Source organism: Leiobunum rupestre, chromosome 2 (assembly GCF_980474605.1).
Source record: "Leiobunum rupestre chromosome 2, qqLeiRupe1.1.hap1, whole genome shotgun sequence".
In the NCBI taxonomy this organism is placed as follows: domain Eukaryota; kingdom Metazoa; phylum Arthropoda; class Arachnida; order Opiliones; family Sclerosomatidae; genus Leiobunum; species Leiobunum rupestre.
Window position 1 is genome coordinate 35,039,299 of NC_143385.1, and position 22,401 is coordinate 35,061,699.

The 22,401-nt window shown below is 38.7% G+C and overlaps 1 protein-coding gene across 2 annotated transcripts in view; it reads left to right on the top strand.

Annotated features, from left to right (window-relative positions):
* The window catches only part of LOC149957433 (telomerase-binding protein EST1A-like), a 98,986-nt gene that overhangs the window by 16,244 nt on the left and 60,341 nt on the right, over positions 1 to 22,401 (top strand). For both annotated transcript variants that reach the window (XM_090165558.1, XM_090165559.1), the window contains 5 exons: positions 136 to 394; positions 469 to 566; positions 1,832 to 1,935; positions 2,596 to 2,772; positions 4,097 to 4,249. In XM_090165558.1, coding sequence (XP_090021684.1) covers positions 136 to 394; positions 469 to 566; positions 1,832 to 1,935; positions 2,596 to 2,772; positions 4,097 to 4,249 — 791 coding nt within the window. The remainder of the gene's footprint in view (positions 1 to 135; positions 395 to 468; positions 567 to 1,831; positions 1,936 to 2,595; positions 2,773 to 4,096; positions 4,250 to 22,401) is intronic.

The window sequence follows — 22,401 nt, forward strand, 5'->3', positions numbered from 1 at the left end:
CAAGAAATCCAATCCCACTTTTTAATCTACCTAGACATTTGAAGGCAGCTAAGACATTTTCTGCCGCCAGATCTATAACATTTTTGGTGTTGGGTTTTCATTAATAGAGATCTAACTAATTTTGATGGTTAATAGGTGGTCCACCCATGGATTCTGCGGAAAGACCACTTTTACAAGAGCAAGCCTTACAAGTGAGCTTGGCTATGATGGCGATTGTGATAGAAAGAAGTATCTACCTTTTGAAGGAGCACCTCGCCAGCCCTAACTACCCAGCTCAACTAACAAGTTATGATCTCGCTCAACTTCTGCCGACTGTTAAAATATTCACAGACTGGATGTCTTGTCAAAGGAATTTATGGTCTCCTCCTCCTACTCTTGGTGATCTCCGAACAGGGTAAACTAATTGAACTGCATTTTTGATATGTTGGTAATTATTTTTCCTTATTTAAAAAATCTCTATTTCTGAAGGTGCAAGGGTGATATTTGGACATTATATGCGAATTTGCTCAATGAATTGGGCCGGATGAAAGACTGTGGAATTGAGCTAAAGTCCACCAAACTTGAAGGTATAATGCCACGTATATATTGGATAATACACAAGAAATATTTTGTACCTATTAAGTACTAGTAATTGCAATAATAAACCTCAGTTGCAGCTTACCTTTCCCATAGTTTGAAAGATTAAGTTTATGAAGTGGTATAGTAGCTAAAATATATGTTTAAAACAAAATGTGAACTCTTTGAACTAAGAAATAATATTTTTAAGGGATAAATTATATACTTTTAATATCATTGCATTGTTTGTACAGTAATCTTATAAAATTTTATGGTCTAATGTTTTTTTAATGGCCTGAAACTATTATTTCAAAATATGCCACATTTGTTTTATAATTGCGTTGCTAAGTGTGTTACTTTTGAGTTTGGAACCACCCTATATTGCTCCACTTACCAAAAAATAAGTTGGCTAAAAACCACTTAGGACAACTTGTATTTCAACTTGGTTTTCAGTTTGTATTTGGGACAAATGCCTACTTAAAAATAACTTAAATCCTCTTTATTAATCAACTTATTTCCAACTAAACCAGAATAAACATTTACATTTAACTACTTAAAACCAACTTAAATCCTACTAGGGAAACATCTAAAAACCAACTTAAAAATATTATGTAATTTCCTGACTACTAAAAACCAACTAATTATAAACTTAGCAAAAGCAGCATTTTCCTACCAACTGAAAAACAACTTATTACCCCTTTAATAGAAACTTGAAATATGCTGACAACTTGAGTCTCCTTAAAACCAACTCAATATCAACTAATAATCCAGCTTATTTTTTGGTAAGGGTCGTCAGGAGTTGTTAGAAAAGGCGAAAGATTTGCTCTAATCATTTACACATGGGTGAACGATTTAGAAGAAAAGTATTTTCTAAAAGAAATTATTTTCTTTTAGAGTGAAGCAATGATATGCTTCGCCTGCTCTAAAGTCAGTGGTAACATAAATACTTAATAAAAGTGTCAAATAATTTTGAAAATGCTTTTATGAAATTTTGTGCTCTTTTATTGAGGTGTAATCATTCTACTGAACCCAAAATTAGATTAATTTAAAATTTTGTGCAAACAACGCTAAATATTTATAAAAAATTAATTGAAAAGGCAGCAAATTAGCTCAAACGCATTAGAACTTTTTGATATGGTATAATTATTGTGAAATGTGAAAAGTGATTATGAAAACTAACTTTAAATCCAAAACCTATTTCATCATAGGCCAAATGGTTCGTTTTGGCTCTTGTTTATATTTGGTGCAATTTTAATCTGTAATTCTTTAATTAAAGGTTATGAACCAGTAACGTTACCAGAAGATGTTAGTTTGGCTTGCTTTGTTCCTCTACTAGGTGCTCCGCAAAATCCTTATTTTGGGCAACCACCATTGGACAAGGTAAAGAACTGATTTAATATTAAATCACGTGTGTAGTGGAATATTAAATCACAATGGCTTAAAGATCTAGAACATTTAATTTCCACTCCTCTCATACTTATTTTTTTGACGAGTGATAACTGATGGACATCTCTGACAACTTGCTTGACAGCTCTGACAGATTGAGTGATTCTCATTATCAATATTCTATTAAAAACAGTCCGAGCCGTCTGTCAATCTGTCCACACTGTCACTCCTCAAGAAATCAACAAGTTTAGTTTGGGGGGGGTCAAAATTCGTACACAAGAAAATGGAATCTCTATAATCCAAGCTTATATGAAAAATTGGCTCTTCGTGCTAACCGTATATCTACACTTAAATTAGAATTAGAAAACACATTCACATGTTTGTTTGAATTTTCGTTATTGGCCAACTTTGTTTGGAAATGCTTATAATTATCTGTAAGCTAAGGACATATAACTGGATTTAGTAAGCCAAAGTTAATTTTTTTAATGAGGGTTGTTACTATAACTAGCTAATAATAGCCTTACAAGAATATTTAATTTCGTTTAATTTTTGAGTGTTTTAGTAATATGGAAAATTATAAAATAGTTATGTTTAATAATGTTCCACGAACATGTTTAGTTTATTTTATCTAATATATTTTTTACCTACCTTTAGGAACGAGCTAGAACATGGCTCCGTGTAATAAGGTTATTGTTTTTTGGTGACTATCTCTGCGGAATCAGTCCTCCATACTTGAAGTTTGATGTACAAAGGACTAGTTACGTATCTCTCATCACAAGCCATTCTGAAGACAACACAGAATCATCTGGTCCCAACACCACCTACAATTCGGTAACTTTTTTCTTTGGACTTTTGGTGTGTTTTGAATGTAATGTTCAATAGTAAATCTCTAAAGAACATGTATGGGGAAGTGGATTCAACTAGAGTATTATTTCTAGTTAATTTTTGCCATTCTTTAATGGCTTCCAATAAAACCATAAGTCTATAATATTGTAACATAAGTGTGGCACTACCTATTTTTACATGCAAAGGTTTTTGTGAGAGCTATTCACAAGACAGACTGCATTACAGACTTCGTTGCCATTTTGCGTCCTCGCTCCAGTGTCACATGCAGCCTTTGACAGCGCATCGTTAGGGGGAGATTTTCTTCTTGTGATGACATCACTCCGTGATTAGCTCTCAGTAAAATATTCCCCAAAGTTACAAACTTATGGATCAATATTATAGACTTATGATTAAACCTTTTCCATGTTACACCAAAAAGACTGTAAAGTTTCACCTCCAATTGGAGCTGCAGCGTGAAATATTTTAAATTTTATCACCTAACAAGCTCTGACAATTTCTCAGTTTTCTGGTTAAGTAATTTACTTGTAAATTTAAAATGCTTTATCTATTACAATTTGTTTTTATAAACATAATGTAGGAGTGTAACCTTTTAATGTTTTAACTTACTTTCTTTCAATCAAAAGGATGTTTATTATTTGATTTAGATTTTATGTTAAGCCTTGGTCATAATACAGTGAACTTGTTAAATTCAAGATACTAATATTCTAATAGTGACTATACGCTTTCCCCATTGTAAATATGCACAAATTATTTAGTCACCTATATTATAAGCCTTGGAAATATAAACAAAGCGCATCTTATACTACATTAGTGAAGGTGCTGTCTCTATCAAACTCTCCAGGTACTACACTAGAGCCGCAACTTGCTTTAAATGAAATAGCAGGTATAGTGATGTTCAAAATGGTTTATTTGGTGGCCTATTTCTCAAGTAATTTTGAACAAAAATGGAAAACTGGAGAAGAAACAGTAATTTTAACTTAACCCCATTTAACTTTATCTGTCACATTGAAAACTATGCTTTACGATCTACAAAAGCTTTTTTTTATGTACCAGAATTGTATGAGGAGAAAGTCTTAACTCACCTGCAATATAAAATGCTAAGTAAGAAACTTCAATAATGTGGATGAAAACTGAACTTCATTTGTCTTAAGTTTTTTATTCACCTGGTAGGCCTATCGTCTCAATTACTGCAAGGTTTTAATATCAAAGCTTATTTTTCTTCATGTTTTTTATATTTCTCTATACATCGTTTTATTTAAAAAAACAATAGTCTACAATGCCGATAATCATAATTAAATTTTGGTTGTAGTCAGATGAAGATGATGAAATTGAAGATCTACCAGATGATGAAGATGAAGACATTACCAAGGCCCCTCTTGATGACATTGGTAAACTCTGGCATCGGCAGGAAGCGTTAAAGAGGAACAAGGAAAGGGATGACAGGAGGAAAGCTCAAATTCAGGTACTTGTAATTTTTAATACCAAGTTAATGCTAGAAACTTTTGCCTAATGTGTGAGTACAGGTGGGCTTTGTCACATTATGTCCTTGATTAGTCAAAATGGAGTTTCTTAATTTCTATTCAAGGAATCGAACATTTTTATAAAACGTAAAAAGTAAGTGCATAATAGAATTTACGTAAAGAATAATAATAATATTAATAATGATAATTAAGCGTCTAATAGAATTTATTTAAAGAATAAGTGTCTAATTGAATTTACGTAAAGAACAAGGGCCTAATTGAATTGACCCAGAGAATATGGACCTATTAGAAATTATGCAAAGAATAAAGGTCTTATAAAATTTACGTTAAGAATAAGGGCTTAATAGAATTGACGTCAAGAATAAGGGCCAAATGGAATTGAGGCCAAAATAAGGACCAAATAGAATTGACGCCAAGAATAAGGGCCAAATAGGATTGACGCCAAGAATAAGGGCCAAATAGCATTGACGCCAAGAATAGGGGCCCAATGGAATTGACGCCAAGAATAGGGGCCCAATAGAATTGACGCCAAGAGTAAGGGCCCAATAGAATTGACGCCAAGAGTAAGGGCTCAATAGAATTGACGCCAAGAGTAAGGGCTCAATAGAATTGACGCCAAGAGTAAGGGCTCAATAGAATTGACGCCAAGAGTAAGGACCAAATAGAATTGACGCCAAGAGTAAGGACCAAATAGAATTGACGGCAAGAATAAGGGCCAAATATAATTGCCGCCATGAATAAGGCCAAATAGAATTTACGCCAAGAATAAGGGCCCAATAGAATTGCCGCCAAGAGTAAGGGCCCAATAGAATTGACGCCAAGAGTAAGGGCCCAATAGAATTGACGCCAAGAGTAAGGGCACAATATAATTGACGCCAAGAGTAAGGGCCCAATATAATTGACGCCAAGAGTAAGGGCCCAATATAATTGACGCCAAGAGTAAGGGCCCAATAGAATTGACGCCAAGAGTAAGGGCCCAATAGAATTGACGCCAAGAGTAAGGGCCCAATAGAATTGACGCCAAGAGTAAGGGCCCAATAGAATTGACGCCAAGAGTAAGGGCCCAATAGAATTGACGCCAAGAGTAAGGCCCCAATAGAATTTACGCCAAGAATAAGGGCCAAATAGAATTTACGCCAAGAATAAGGGCCCAATAGAATTTACGCCAAGAATAAGGGCCCAATAGAATTTACGCCAATAATAAGGGCCAAATATAATTTACGCCAAGAATAAGGGCCCAATAGAATTGACGCCAAGAGTAAGGGCCCAATAGAATTGACGCCAAGAGTAAGGGCCCAATAGAATTGACGCCAAGAGTAAGGGCCCAATAGAATTGACGCCAAGAGTAAGGGCCCAATAGAATTGACGCCAAGAGTAAGGGCCCAATAGAATTGACGCCAAGAGTAAGGGCCCAATAGAATTGACGCCAAGAGTAAGGGCCCAATAGAATTGACGGCAAGAATAAGGACCAAATATAATTGCCGCCATGAATAAGGCCAAATAGAATTGCCGCCAAGAATAAGGGTCAAATAGAATTGACGGCAAGAATAAGGGCCAAATATAATTGCCGCCAAGAGTAAGGCCCCAATAGAATTGACGCCAAGAGTAAGTGCCCAATAGAATTGACGCCAAGAGTAAGGGCCCAATAGAATTGACGCCAAGAGTAAGGGCCCAATAGAATTGACGCCAAGAGTAAGGGCCCAATAGAATTGACGCCAAGAGTAAGGGCCCAATAGAATTGACGCCAAGAGTAAGGGCCCAATAGAATTGACGCCAAGAGTAAGGGCCCAATAGAATTTACGCCAAGAATAAGGGCCAAATATAATTTACGCCAAGAATAAGGGCCAAATATAATTTACGCCAAGAGTAAGGGCCCAATAGAATTGACGCCAAGAGTAAGGGCCCAATAGAATTGACGCCAAGAGTAAGGGCCCAATAGAATTGACGCCAAGAGTAAGGGCCCAATAGAATTGACGCCAAGAGTAAGGGCCCAATAGAATTGACGCCAAGAGTAAGGGCCCAATAGAATTGACGCCAAGAATAAGGACCAAATAGAATTGACGGCAAGAATAAGGACCAAATATAATTGCCGCCATGAATAAGGCCAAATAGAATTGCCGCCAAGAATAAGGGCCAAATAGAATTGACGGCAATAATAAGGGCCAAATATAATTGCCGCCAAGAGTAAGGCCCCAATAGAATTGACACCAAGAGTAAGGGCCCAATAGAATTGACGCCAAGAGTAAGGGCCCAATAGAATTGACGCAAAGAGTAAGGGCCCAATAGAATTGACGCCAAGAGTAAGGGCCCAATAGAATTGACGCCAAGAGTAAGGGCCCAATAGAATTGACGCCAAGAGTAAGGGCCCAATAGAATTGACGCCAAGAGTAAGGGCCCAATAGAATTGACGCCAAGAGTAAGGGCCCAATAGAATTGACGCCAAGAGTAAGGGCTCAATAGAATTGACGCCAAGAGTAAGGGCTCAATAGAATTGACGCCAAGAGTAAGGGCCCAATAGAATTGACGCCAAGAGTAAGGGCCCAATAGAATTGACGCCAAGAGTAAGGGCCCAATAGAATTGACGCCAAGAGCAAGGGCTCAATAGAATTGACGCCAAGAGTAAGGGCCCAATAGAATTGACGCCAAGAATAATGACCAAATAGAATTGACGGCAAGAATAAGGACCAAATAGAATTGACGGCAAGAATAAGGGCCAAATAGAATTGCCGCCATGAATAAGGCCAAATAGAATTGCCGCCATGAATAAGGCCAAATAGAATTGCCGCCATGAATAAGGCCAAATAGAATTTACGCCAAGAATAAGGGCCCAATAGAATTGACGCCAAGAGTAAGGGCCCAATAGAATTGACGCCAAGAGTAAGGGCCCAATAGAATTGACGCCAAGAGTAAGGGCCCAATAGAATTGACGCCAAGAGTAAGGGCCCAATAGAATTGACGCCAAGAGTAAGGGCCCAATAAAATTGACGCCAAGAGTAAGGGCCCAATAGAATTGACGCCAAGAGTAAGGGCCCAATAGAATTGACGCCAAGAGTAAGGGCCCAATAGAATTGACGCCAAGAGTAAGGGCCCAATAGAATTGACGCCAAGAATAATGACCAAATAGAATTGACGGCAAGAATAATGACCAAATAGAATTGACGGCAAGAATAAGGACCAAATAGAATTGACGGCAAGAATAAGGGCCAACTATAATTGCCGCCATGAATAAGGCCAAATAGAATTGACGCCAAGAATAAGGGCCAAATAGAATTGACGCCAAGAATAAGGGCCAAATAGAATTGACGGCAAGAATAAGGGCCAAATATAATTGCCGCCAAGAGTAAGGCCTCAATAGAATTGACGCCAAGAGTAAGGGTCCAATAGAATTGACGCCAAGAGTAAGGGCCCAATAAAATTGACGCCAAGAGTAAGGGCCCAATAGAATTGACGCCAAGAGTAAGGGCCCAATAGAATTGACGGCAAGAGTAAGGGCCAAATAGAATTGACGGCAAGAATAAGGGCCAAATAGAATTGACGGCAAGAGTAAGGGCCCAATAGAATTGACGCCAAGAGTAAGGGCCCAATAGAATTGACGCCAAGAGTAAGGGCCCAATAGAATTGACGCCAAGAGTAAGGGCCCAATAGAATTGACGCCAAGAGTAAGGGCCCAATAGAATTGACGCCAAGAATAAGGGCCCAATAGAATTTACGCCAAGAATAAGGGCCAAATATAATTGCCGCCAAGAGTAAGGGCCCAATAGAATTGACGCCAAGAGTAAGGGCCCAATAGAATTGACGCCAAGAGTAAGGGCCCAATAGAATTGACGGCAAGAGTAAGGGCCCAATAGAATTGACGGCAAGAATAAGGGCCAAATATAATTGCCGCCATGAATAAGGCCAAATAGAATTGACGCCAAGAATAAGGGCCAAATAGAATTGACGCCAAGAATAAGGGCCAAATAGAATTGACGGCAAGAATAAGGGCCAAATATAATTGCCGCCAAGAGTAAGGCCCCAATAGAATTGACGCCAAGAGTAAGGGTCCAATAGAATTGACGCCAAGAGTAAGGGCCCAATAGAATTGACGCCAAGAGTAAGGGCCCAATAGAATTGACGCCAAGAGTAAGGGCCCAATAGAATTGACGCCAAGAGTAAGGGCCCAATAGAATTGACGCCAAGAGTAAGGGCCCAATAGAATTGACGCCAAGAGTAAGGGCCCAATAGAATTGACGCCAAGAGTAAGGGCCCAATAGAATTGACGCCAAGAGTAAGGGCTCAATAGAATTGACGCCAAGAGTAAGGGCCCAATAGAATTGACGCCAAGAGTAAGGGCCCAATAGAATTGACGCCAAGAGTAAGGGCCCAATAGAATTGACGCCAAGAGTAAGGGCCCAATAGAATTGACGGCAAGAATAAGGGCCAAATAGAATTGACGGCAAGAATAAGGGCCAAATAGAATTGACGGCAAGAATAAGGGCCAAATAGAATTGACGGCAAGAATAAGGGCCAAATAGAATTGACGGCAAGAATAAGGGCCAAATATAATTGCCGCCAAGAGTAAGGGCCCAATAGAATTGACGCCAAGAGTAAGGGCCCAATAGAATTGACGCCAAGAGTAAGGGCCCAATAGAATTGACGCCAAGAGTAAGGGCCCAATAGAATTGACGCCAAGAATAAGGGCCAAATATAATTGCCGCCAAGAATAAGGGCCAAATAGAATTGCTGCCAAGAATAAGGGCGAAATAGAATTTACGCCAAGAATAAGGGCCAAATAGAATTTACGCCAAGAATAAGGGCCAAATATAATTGCCGCCAAGAATAAGGGCCAAATAGAATTGACGGCAAGAATAAGGGCCAAATATAATTGCCGCCAAGAGTAAGGGCCAAATATAATTGACGCCAAGAGTAAGGGCCCAATAGAATTGACGCCAAGAGTAAGGGCCCAATAGAATTGACGCCAAGAGTAAGGGCCCAATAGAATTGACGCCAAGAGTAAGGGCCCAATAGAATTGACGGCAAGAATAAGGGCCAAATAGAATTTACGCCAAGAATAAGGGCCCAATAGAATTGACGCCAAGAGTAAGGGCCCAATAGAATTGACGCCAAGAGTAAGGGCCCAATAGAATTGACGCCAAGAGTAAGGGCCCAATAGAATTGACGCCAAGAGTAAGGGCCCAATAGAATTGACGCCAAGAGTAAGGGCCCAATAAAATTGACGCCAAGAGTAAGGGCCCAATAGAATTGACGCCAAGAGTAAGGGCCCAATAGAATTGACGCCAAGAGTAAGGGCCCAATAGAATTGACGCCAAGAGTAAGGGCCCAATAGAATTGACGCCAAGAATAATGACCAAATAGAATTGACGGCAAGAATAATGACCAAATAGAATTGACGGCAAGAATAAGGACCAAATAGAATTGACGGCAAGAATAAGGGCCAACTATAATTGCCGCCATGAATAAGGCCAAATAGAATTGACGCCAAGAATAAGGGCCAAATAGAATTGACGCCAAGAATAAGGGCCAAATAGAATTGACGGCAAGAATAAGGGCCAAATATAATTGCCGCCAAGAGTAAGGCCTCAATAGAATTGACGCCAAGAGTAAGGGTCCAATAGAATTGACGCCAAGAGTAAGGGCCCAATAAAATTGACGCCAAGAGTAAGGGCCCAATAGAATTGACGCCAAGAGTAAGGGCCCAATAGAATTGACGGCAAGAGTAAGGGCCAAATAGAATTGACGGCAAGAATAAGGGCCAAATAGAATTGACGGCAAGAGTAAGGGCCCAATAGAATTGACGCCAAGAGTAAGGGCCCAATAGAATTGACGCCAAGAGTAAGGGCCCAATAGAATTGACGCCAAGAGTAAGGGCCCAATAGAATTGACGCCAAGAGTAAGGGCCCAATAGAATTGACGCCAAGAATTAGGTCCCCAATAGAATTTACGCCAAGAATAAGGGCCAAATATAATTGCCGCCAAGAGTAAGGGCCCAATAGAATTGACGCCAAGAGTAAGGGCCCAATAGAATTGACGCCAAGAGTAAGGGCCCAATAGAATTGACGGCAAGAGTAAGGGCCCAATAGAATTGACGGCAAGAATAAGGGCCAAATATAATTGCCGCCATGAATAAGGCCAAATAGAATTGACGCCAAGAATAAGGGCCAAATAGAATTGACGCCAAGAATAAGGGCCAAATAGAATTGACGGCAAGAATAAGGGCCAAATATAATTGCCGCCAAGAGTAAGGCCCCAATAGAATTGACGCCAAGAGTAAGGGTCCAATAGAATTGACGCCAAGAGTAAGGGCCCAATAGAATTGACGCCAAGAGTAAGGGCCCAATAGAATTGACGCCAAGAGTAAGGGCCCAATAGAATTGACGCCAAGAGTAAGGGCCCAATAGAATTGACGCCAAGAGTAAGGGCCCAATAGAATTGACGCCAAGAGTAAGGGCCCAATAGAATTGACGCCAAGAGTAAGGGCTCAATAGAATTGACGCCAAGAGTAAGGGCCCAATAGAATTGACGCCAAGAGTAAGGGCCCAATAGAATTGACGCCAAGAGTAAGGGCCCAATAGAATTGACGCCAAGAGTAAGGGCCCAATAGAATTGACGGCAAGAATAAGGGCCAAATAGAATTGACGGCAAGAATAAGGGCCAAATAGAATTGACGGCAAGAATAAGGGCCAAATAGAATTGACGGCAAGAATAAGGGCCAAATAGAATTGACGGCAAGAATAAGGGCCAAATATAATTGCCGCCAAGAGTAAGGGCCCAATAGAATTGACGCCAAGAGTAAGGGCCCAATAGAATTGACGCCAAGAGTAAGGGCCCAATAGAATTGACGCCAAGAATAAGGGCCAAATATAATTGCCGCCAAGAATAAGGGCCAAATAGAATTGCTGCCAAGAATAAGGGCGAAATAGAATTTACGCCAAGAATAAGGGCCAAATAGAATTTACGCCAAGAATAAGGGCCAAATATAATTGCCGCCAAGAATAAGGGCCAAATAGAATTGACGGCAAGAATAAGGGCCAAATATAATTGCCGCCAAAAGTAAGGGCCAAATATAATTGACGCCAAGAGTAAGGGCCCAATAGAATTGACGCCAAGAGTAAGGGCCCAATAGAATTGACGCCAAGAGTAAGGGCCCAATAGAATTGACGCCAAGAGTAAGGGCCCAATAGAATTGACGGCAAGAATAAGGGCCAAATAGAATTGACGGCAAGAATAAGGGCCAAATAGAATTGACGGCAAGAATAAGGGCCAAATAGAATTGACGGCAAGAATAAGGGCCAAATATAATTGCCGCCAAGAGTAAGGGCCCAATAGAATTGACGCCAAGAGTAAGGGCCCAATAGAATTGACGCCAAGAGTAAGGGCCCAATAGAATTGACGCCAAGAATAAGGGCCAAATATAATTGCCGCCAAGAATAAGGGCCAAATAGAATTGCTGCCAAGAATAAGGGCGAAATAGAATTTACGCCAAGAATAAGGGCCAAATAGAATTTACGCCAAGAATAAGGGCCAAATATAATTGCCGCCAAGAATAAGGGCCAAATAGAATTGACGCCAAGAGTAAGGGCCAAATATAATTGCCGCCAAAAGTAAGGGCCCAATAGAATTGACGCCAAGAGTAAGGGCCCAATAGAATTGACGCCAAGAGTAAGGGCCCAATAGAATTGACGCCAAGAGTAAGGGCCCAATAGAATTGACGCCAAGAGTAAGGGCCCAATAGAATTGACGCCAAGAGTAAGGGCCCAATAGAATTGACGCCAAGAATAAGGACCCAATATAATTGCCGCCATGAATAAGGCCAAATAGAATTTACGCCAAGAATAAGGACCAAATAATTGAAATAAAATTGACGCCAAGACTAAGGGCCTAATAGAATTGACGCCAAGACTAAGGGCGGTCTAATAGAATTGACGAAAAGACTAAGGGCCTAATAGAAATTAGGGACTAGGTCATGGGCACCAGCAGGCATTTTTCAGAGGGGGGGGGTAATCTTCCACCCTTTATAGAGCTCTACCACTTGTATAGGGGACTACGTCACCAATGCTTTTTGTATTGAGAAACCCGCTCAAAATGGCGACCATTACACTGCCAAAGCTAGGGAAAGCAGACGACGTGAAATATCTCTATTAGCACATTCATAGCTCATTATCAACCCCTGCAGGCGCCCATGGTGGGGGATTAAAGGAATTTAAGAATTAAAGAATTTTAGAATAAGTGAAGTTTCTTCTAATTGAAGTTTGTAAAAATCATTAGACGTTTTATATCATATCATAAGTCAGTCATAAAGACCTTATACAAACGTTAATATTGATTCGAGAAAGTTGAAATTCGTTAAAATTTATCTTTTAATATATTATTTTATTCGCAGGCCAAACTAAAACCTCCACCAGCTAGCCCCGTCTTTTTATAAAATTTACCTGCCTTTCCCCTTTCGTTCTTATCTCACACGCGGTCTGTCCCACATAAATTTCAAATAATCCCCACCCGAATATTTTTTTTAATTTAGTCTTCTTGACATTTAACAACCACGAATCGTAGACGTTTTTTATATTACTTTTTTTAAGATGACGATCAAGTGTTCAGTAACCAACTGAACGGAAACTACTAATAAAATTTTAATACCGTATACGCGGGTAATTTCGTCACGGCTATCTTAAAGGTTAAAGGTTAATGATTATCTATTTTCGTCATGCCCGCCTATGGATTCCATTTCTTTAAATAGCTAAAAAGAATCTATCAAAAGAAATTAAAAGTGTGGGAAACTTTTAGAAACACGATTGATCGCGTGTTTATGGTAGAGAATGCCAACAGCATTCATTGTTGGCGAGACACTGAACCTTGCCCCTATAAATTGGGATTTTCCCCGTAGTCGCTTGTGGCGTTTTAGCACGAAATCATTGGTCGTAGCAGTGGTGGGCGCGCTCGGCTCATTTTAGAGCACGTCGGAGTCTCAATGGGCCGTAAATTACAAACAATTTAGAGAAGAGCATGATTAAAACTTACAAGTAGACTACCCGATTTGGTTTAAACTCGGGAGTTGAGTAGACTTTCATGTAACTTAAAAAAACTCTATAGGGAAATGTAGCTACGGGCTTTAGTTTTGCCATGGCAACCGAAAACGTTTTTGACAACTAACATAGAATATTTCCCATGTAAATTAACAAGGGAAAATAGACAATACACTCAAATTTTATCAATTTATTAAAATTTAGCCAATTTTTCCAAATTCGCTTGAATTTACCCATTTTACATAAACGTACCAATTTAATTATATGTACCCAAATTTAACCACCTTTCGTTGAGTTATCTTTGAAAATTTTAAATGTTTCATCTAGGAGCAACAAACACAAGGAGAACGCAGCTAGCCTTTAAATACGCTAACGCAGTGTTGTGTACAAATTTCATTGGACGAACCTTTACGCGGAACGTTTTACGGGCGGGGGGAAGACCATTTCCGAATTTTCCCCTTCCGACGGCAGCAGGCGCTAAAGCGTCTCACCAATGATAATTGTACACAAGAAAATACACGACTTTTGAAGGGCTGCGTTCTCCTTGTGTGGGGTGCTGTGTTTGTTGCTCCTAGGTTTCATAAGGAATCTTCGATTTTCCCATGCTAATTTATACATAGAAACGTTCTATGTTAGTTGTCAAAAACGTTTTCGGTTGCCATAGCACGTTTTCGGTTGCCATAGCAAAACTAAAGCCAGTAGAAACTATTCCCGTTAGAGTTTTTTAAGTTACAGAAAAGACTACTTAATTCCCGAGTTTAAAACAAATCGGTGATTTACACCTCAGGTAAGTCTCCTTGTTAGTTATATATTGAGCAAGATATCAACGGTGAAATTTACTCTGAATCTGTACAAACTGACTTGTGAGAGTAGCGAATTATAATTACACAGACTTTTTGAGCATCAAAATCTATTTTTACGGTTTTACAAATTATGATAAGAATAGGTAAAATGATAAAATTAGTACTTACTGAAATCTAGGGGCAAGCACCTCACACAAGGAGAACGCGACCCGTCAAAAGTTATTTCTTGCGTACAATTTTCATTGGTGAGACGCTTTAGCGCCTGCTACCGTCGGAAGGTGAAAATTCGGAAATTGTCTTCCCCCCGCCCGTAAAACGTTCAGCTTAAAGGTTCGTCCAGTGAAATTAGTACACAACACTACATTAGCGTGTTTAAAGGCTAGCTGCGTTCTCCTTGCGTTTGTTGCTTCTAGCTGAGACAATTTAATTCTTGGAAATTTTGGGACAGAGAACCTTTTGACATTCCAATTTTGTAAAATTCTTATATTTGGACGTACCCTCTACTAGGTGAATGTCCGGTTTGGGCAGGCCCTCCGACCTGCCCCCTCAATTTAATCCATTCCCCCTCAAAGAATATTCTCTAACCCTTCATCTTTATTAGTTTTTTAAACTTCTATTCGTAGAAATTTTCCGTTTCGACCACTTGTCTTTGTCTAAGGTTTAGATCGTTATTTATAGGTAACTATTTCTTAATAAAATACAAGCTGTAGAACGGTCTGCTTCAGAAAGCAAGGATTTTTTGTTGAAGACCAAAAACATTTCACCACTTATGTTAATTTTCGAAATTAGGTAACGGAAAATATGTGCCCCCCTCACAAAAAGCTACTGCCCCCTTAACGAAATTTTTCTGGCTACGGGCCTGGGTTTGGGATACCGTACAGCAGTGTTTCCCAAACTGTGAACCGCGGAACCGCTGCCGTGTCTACCAAAACATGGTTGAGATTAACGCTAATACTAACAAGGAGACGACCCGAGACCATAATCACCGATTTGCTTCAAACTCGGGTATAGTGTACACCTCCATGTACCTTAAAAAACCTACAAGGGAAAAGTTGCGACGGGCTTTCGTTTTGCCATGGCAAAACGTTTTTGACAACATGATTTGGAATTATTTCCATTGGAAATAACATGGGAATCTGAAGGATTTTAAGGGTCCCCCAACTGACCAAATTGCATTTAAACTTGATTAAATTAAATTTTTAAAATCAATTAAATTTTTTTTAAGGTTTCCCATGTTATATTCAATGGAAATAATTCCAAATCATGTTGTCAAAAACGTTTTCGGTTGCCATGGCAAAACGAAAGCCCGTAGCTACATTTCCCTTTAGAGTTTTTCAAGTTACATGTAGGTGTACATTATACCCGACTTTGAACAAAATCGGTGATTATCACCTCAGGTCGTCTCCTTGTAAGTGTAGGGAGCGGTGGGCTCGCGTGGCATGAAGTGCTTGCCTGCACAATTCTGATTTAAAGTCACTTGGGCTTAAAGGGCAACGCGGGGGTAAATTATCTTATAGATAAAAAGAACGACTGCGCGTGCACTATATGCCATAGCCTTTCCATCTGTAATAGAAGCAGAACCATATTTGCCGAATTTATTTTGTATAAATGCGCCTCTCGCGGTTCTTATGCAAAATCCATGCATTCTTTAGTCACGAAAATGGCCGAGGAAAGTGAAGTTTCCGAGCTTACCGACCAATCTGATCCTTTGTACAAAAGAAATGTAATAAAACAAAGATAAATATTATGTCGGGGGTATAATGATAGGGAAATTGTTAAAGAAGACGGGAGGCCTTGGATTAAGAATTTTCTTAATTGCGCCACCAAAGAGAATGAGGTTTTCGCGCTGTATAAAATCCTCCTTGGAAAACCAACGTAGTACTTGTAGAAGAAAACATAGTTACAAACCAAGCGCCCCCCTGCATGGCCACTTGCGTTGCCCTTTAAGGTAGTGCGTGCCTTGGTTATTAGCTTAGCTGAATATTTTAAACCTTTTCCGAATCGACAGCTCTTTTCTTTAATTGAGACAAAGAATTTAGACCCCAGGAATGGAAACTGCAGCTCCACCTAGTATAATTTGCTTGTCCCTAGCCTCCAAAGGCAAACCTAGGTTGACAGGCTTATTTCCGGTTCTATTGATTCGCCTAGCCGGAAGCTCTCCGTCAACTCGAAACCGAGACATTAACGGTTTTTCTTTCCATTCCTGGGGTCTAAATTCTTTGATTGAGATACGTGTAAAAAGATTACTGTACGAGATTTCGCTGGAACTTATAGCTGCTACTAGGAATTGTATAGTCTCTCTCTCTCCCGATTTGAATGCTGTGGGTAAATGTGACAAGGTGACGGGTTTCCCCATGTTGTGGTGGTCACAGTATCATGGAAAAGTTAGGGAATTTTAAAACTAGTAAAAGAATCAAGTGAAATGGTTTTAGACGGTCAAGGAAAACAAATCACGGAAATTTGGTAAATGAAAAATCTGGGGCAAGAGACAAACTATTGGAGATCTGTTGAGTTAATAGGTCCTAGTATTGGGTATGTAAACTATAATAATAATAAATAATTTAAGTTTATTGTAAGTTTATAGAAGTTTATTATGCAATAATGAAATTAGAAACAATTAAGGTAATCCATAAAATTTTAAAGTAGTGCATTTAAATTTCAGATAAACAATCAAATGTTAAAGTAATGCATTTAAATTTTAGATGTACAATCAAATTTTAAAGTAATGCATTTAAATTTTAGATGTACAATCAAATTTGAAAGTAATGCGTTTCAATTTTAGATAAACAATCGAATTTGAAAGTAATGAATTTAAATTTCAGATAAACAATCAAATTTGAAAGTAATGCATTTAAATTTCAGATAAGCAATCAAATTTGAAAGTAATGCATTTAAATTTCAGATAAACAATCAAATTTGAAAGTAATGCATTTAAATTTCAGATAAGCAATCAAATTTGAAAGTAATGCATTTAAATTTCAGATAAACAATCAAATTTGAAAGTAATGCATTTCAATTTTAGATAAACAATCGAATTTTAAAGTAATTAATTTTAATTTTAGATAAACAATCAAATTTTAAAGTAATGCATTTAAATTTCAGATAAACAATCAAATTTTAAAGTAATGCATTTCAATTTTAGATAAACAATTAAATTTGAAAGTAATGCATTTAAATTTTAGATAAACAATGAAATTTGAAAGTAATGCATTTAAATTTCAGATAAACAAACAAATTTGAAAGTAATGAATTTTAATTTTAGGTAATCAAATTTAAGGAATAACATTAAAATTCACCAGTTGTTGTAATTGTACAAACCCACTTTAAAGCTAGTGATTGCCGACTTAGCTTTAAGTGTAATCGACAAGTCTTTCGTGACGCTTCTGAAATTTTAACGTTAAATGAAAATTGAATTGGAAAGGTTAAAAGGTAACGTGGTAAACTTATCTGGCAGCCCTTCGCTACCCTGTCCATCATTGGAGAGGTTAAACACTTCACGCTATGACCGGCAACGTATTGTCTTCCTTAGTGCATCTCGGCAGGTAAGGCCTAGTTAACTTGACCGTGTTGACTAAGTCAGTTGTTGCAGACGTTGGCGTATGTTCGCTTAACCTCGTCTATTACTCCACTCCTGGTGTTGCCGGTCAGACTATGAAATCAATAATCAATCTCCGTGGATTAAGTTGTTTCTTTGGTATAATCCATTAGTGTCATTTCATCGTTTCGCTCCGGGGTCTGGATTCCGAGCCTGTCTCCGTCCCTGTCTTTTGAGCCAGGTGATTTTTCAAAATGAAGAAACCCAGAGTTACCTGATATAAGTGACGTCATGCAGCCCAAACGGAAATTAAACTAGCCAAAAATCGGCCACCGTCAAGAATGTTTTTCACGAAATAGATAGGGATGGACCGATATGGGTAAAGCCGATATGTCGGCTATTCGGGGCCGATAATATTGTACAATATATCGGACGTTGTATCAGCGGTAATACCGGACAATGTATCGGCGGTAATACCGGACAATGTATCGGCGGTAATACCGGACGATGTATCGGCTCAAATACCGGACGATGTATCGGCTGAAATACCGGACGATGTATCGGCGGTAATACCGGACGATGTATCGGCGGTAATACCGGACGATGTATCGGCGGTAATACCGGACGATGTATCGGCGGTAATACCGGACGATGTATCGGCGGTAATACCGGACGATGTATCGGCTCAAATACCGGACGATGTATCGGCTCAAATACCGGACGATGTATCGGCTGAAATATCGGACGATGTATCGGCTGAAATATCGGTGGTAATACCGGACGATGTATCGGCGGTAATACCGGACGATGTATCGGCGGTAATACCGGACGATGTATCGGCGGTAATACCGGACGATGTATCGGCGGTAATACCGGACGATGTATCGGCTCAAATACCGGACGATGTATCGGCTCAAATACCGGACGATGTATCGGCTCAAATACCGGACGATGTATCGGCTCAAATACCGGACGATGTATCGGCTCAAATATCGGACGATGTATCGGCGGTAATATCGGACGATGTATCGGCGGTAATATCGGACGATGTATCGGCGGTAATACCGGACGATGTATCGGCGGTAATACCGGACGATGTATCGGCGGTAATACCGGACGATGTATCGGCGGTAATACCGGACGATGTATCGGCGGTAATACCGGACGATGTATCGGCGGTAATACCGGACGATGTATCGGCGGTAATACCGGACGATGTATCGGCGGTAATACCGGACGATGTATCGACGGTAATACCGGACGATGTATCGGCGGTAAAATCGGACGATGTATCGACGGTAATACCGGACGATGTATCGACGGTAAAATCGGACGATGTATCGGCGGTAAAATCGGACGATGTATCGGCGGTAAAATCGGACGATGTATCGGCGGTAAAATCGGACGATGTATCGGCGGTAAAATCGGACGATGTATCGGCGGTAAAATCGGACGATGTATCGGCCGATATTAACAAAGTTATCTATCATTACAATAGTGTATATGATAAAATCATCGTAAAAGGCCGTTCAGTAGACTGTCATACCATTTTATTGTAATTTTTCATGATCAAAGTTTGCAAGAGCATATCCGAATATGATTCTTTCCATTTTACGTGATACACATTTTCTATCACAAATCGAATATCGAACTTTTTTTATTTATTTACACTCGTAACCCCCGGTCTAAAAAAAGTTATGATCTAGCTTCTGAAGTCTGGCGTACGTGGCACGGCCAATTAAAAAAAATATTATCATTACTTAGTTAATGGATAATTTTCTTATTTTTAAATGTTTTTCTGAAAGTATTTTACTGATATCGGTATCGGCCAATATCGGCTTCGCTTAAGCCGATATTTGGCGATACCGATATTAGAAAAATAGGCCGATATATCGGTGCATCCCTTGAAATAGTGGGAAAATGTATAGAAACGCAAGTTTACGGTCTAATAATTACTATAAATAAACAATAACAAAACCAAAACAAGTATAATTTTTGGTTTTAGCAGAATTGTGGTGTAATATTTGAGTAATCTTTACTGAATGGTGAATTTTTGCGCTTCCCGCCCAAGCCTTTCTGAAAAGGAGCCCAATCGGGCGAGAAAACCGACCAGCTGGCAACCGTGATAGAAATCCCCTTTTCTAATCAAGCCACAGTATTTCAGAGAAGCCAGTGACAAAGGGCTCGTGACTGGTTTCCCGGTTTGTTTGTTGTTTTCGTGTTTCGAAATATTCCAGTACTCGGATGGGCGCTCGTCACTTTTGGAAACTTGGACGGGGTCGTTACTCCTCGCCATTTTGGTGCACTAAACATCATTGCTAGAAATAGAAGACCCATTTTGTTGTCACGGAATTTGAAAATTTATCTGGAAGTTAGGGGAAAATCAGAGATTTAAAATGGGCCTATAATGTAAGTCACAGGAAAATTGGAGAATTTTAAAATGGGTATAGAAGCCAGGGAAAATTGGGGAATTTTTAAAAGGGGAAAAGAAGTCAGGAAAATCGGAGAATTTGAAAATGCGTCTAAAATCACAGCAAAATTGGGAAATTTAAAATGGGTCTAAAAGCCAGGGAAAACTCAGGGAATTAGAAAACTGACCTAATAGGCGGTGAAAACTCAGGGAATTTGAAATCTGACCTAATAGTCAGGGAAAACTCAGGGAGTTTTGAAATGGGTCTTGAAGTCAGGGCAAAATCAGGGAATTTTAAAATTTGTCTAAAAGTCCGGGGAAAATCGGGAATTTAGAAATGGGCTAAAAAATCAGTAAAAAATCTGGAATTTGAATATTGGCCTAAAATTATTGAAAAATCGGGAATTTGGAAATTGGTCTAAAAGTCGGGGACAAAATGAGGAATTTTGAGGACTAGTAAATAAGTAGAGGAGAAGTACCTAAGAGAATGTAATTTTTGTTACACATAGAAAATGTTGGATAAAATATAGGTTAAAAATGGCTAGATTGCAGTCAGGGAAAAATACTTCATTTTAATTCGAAATGCTTACACTCGCGAACTGAACTCGGGCTCTCATTAGACCGTGTTATGTCTTCTGAGTTAAAATATTTGGGCTTGTGAACGTGAAACAAGTGTTACCTAATTGTCACTTTTTTAGAATAAAGTTCATGTCAGTGGCAAATATGGGAAATAGTGACTAATAATCAGTAAATGCATTTAAATGATGTAAATAATATCTTTCAAATATGTAGCATCACTTATATGTGAGATAATGTTTCAATTTTTCACAAAAGAACCATTAAAAACACCTTAAAGATATATAGCACACGAATTCAAACTCAGGAAAAATCGTTGAAAAATAGCCAAAAGAAATAACTAGATTGGGCTATTGAGTTTCTAGCCCAAAACCTGGCAACTAATCCAGTATATTTGTCTAAAATAGCACAAATATATTTTTCTTTGGTATGTTTATTTATTTTTATTAAAATTTATTATTGCCATATTAGCCAGTAAAAGTATTATAATAATCAGCTAGGCTAATATAGGCCTAAGTCATCGAGCGACTTTTAAAGCCTTTTAATTCAGGTGGCCAGGTTACAATGCGTCGGTATTTACCACTTTTTGCCACATAATTTAACCCCTGACATTTACCACTTCGGAACACTGACGTGAAATCTGGAAGAAGTTTGAGAATAAGGTGATGGTATTATTGGTATAGTTAGTTCGAATCTCAATCTTCAAAATTATCAAAGGGAATTAGTCCGAATTTTGAAACGGGAGTTTTGGTCAATTGGTCGAATTTCAGAACCTATCCGTTTGTTTTTTTTTCAAGAAATTTGTGGCAATTGTTATAAAGTATGCGTAGTTAATTCTAAGTTTCGATAGGTGGAATTGTATCTGTTCCAAATTTAAACTAGGTGACGTTTTAGCATTTTTCATTTTGGTTTTAACATTTTTCATTTTGGTTTTAGCATATTTCATTTTGGTTTTAACATTTTTCATTTTAGTTTTAACATTTTTCATTTTGGCTTTAGCATTTTTCATTTTGGTTTTAACATTTTTCATTTTGGTTTTAGCATTTTTCATTTTGGTTTTAGCATATTTCATTTTGGTTTTAGTATTTTTCATTTTGGTTTTAGTATTTTTCATTTTGGTTTTAGTATTTTTCATTTTGGTTTTAGCATTTTTCATTTTGGTTTTAGCATTTTTCATTTTGGTTTTAGCATTTTTTATTTTGGTTTTAGCATTTTTTATTTTGGTTTTAGCCTTTTTTATTTTGGTTTTAGCATTTTTCGGTCATATAAACACATTTTTAGAGTCGTCGTTAGAGTGGTTATTACTCCGCAATTTCACGAGAAAGCCTCGAGTGATCTTTATAGGTTGACGTCAGCGTGTTTTCATTTCACACCATCAGCGTCTCTCTTAATAACCATATTCAGTCGGACATTTAAGCAGCACTTGGATACAGTTCGCTCGCACGTTAACAAAGATTGGAAATGCGCTCGTAATCGGCTTATAGGCGGTTACATTCACGGTCTCCCATTTGACGTTATTGCATTGTCAATATCTAAAAATGGATGCCTGCGAGCGCCATTCTGGTGCCGGTCACGCTCTTTACATTTTTATCACGCACACTGTTTATTACGCCATCTCCAGGGCGACACGCGAAACATTCTCGACATTTTTAAACTATGATTCGTCGACTCGAAGCAAAAATGTAGCAAGTACCCAAAGCGCAGTTTTCGCAAATTTTCATCTTAAAGAGTTTAGTTCGAGAATTCTGCGAGTGGTAAGACACTTATGATTTTTGTGTACACCGGGAGT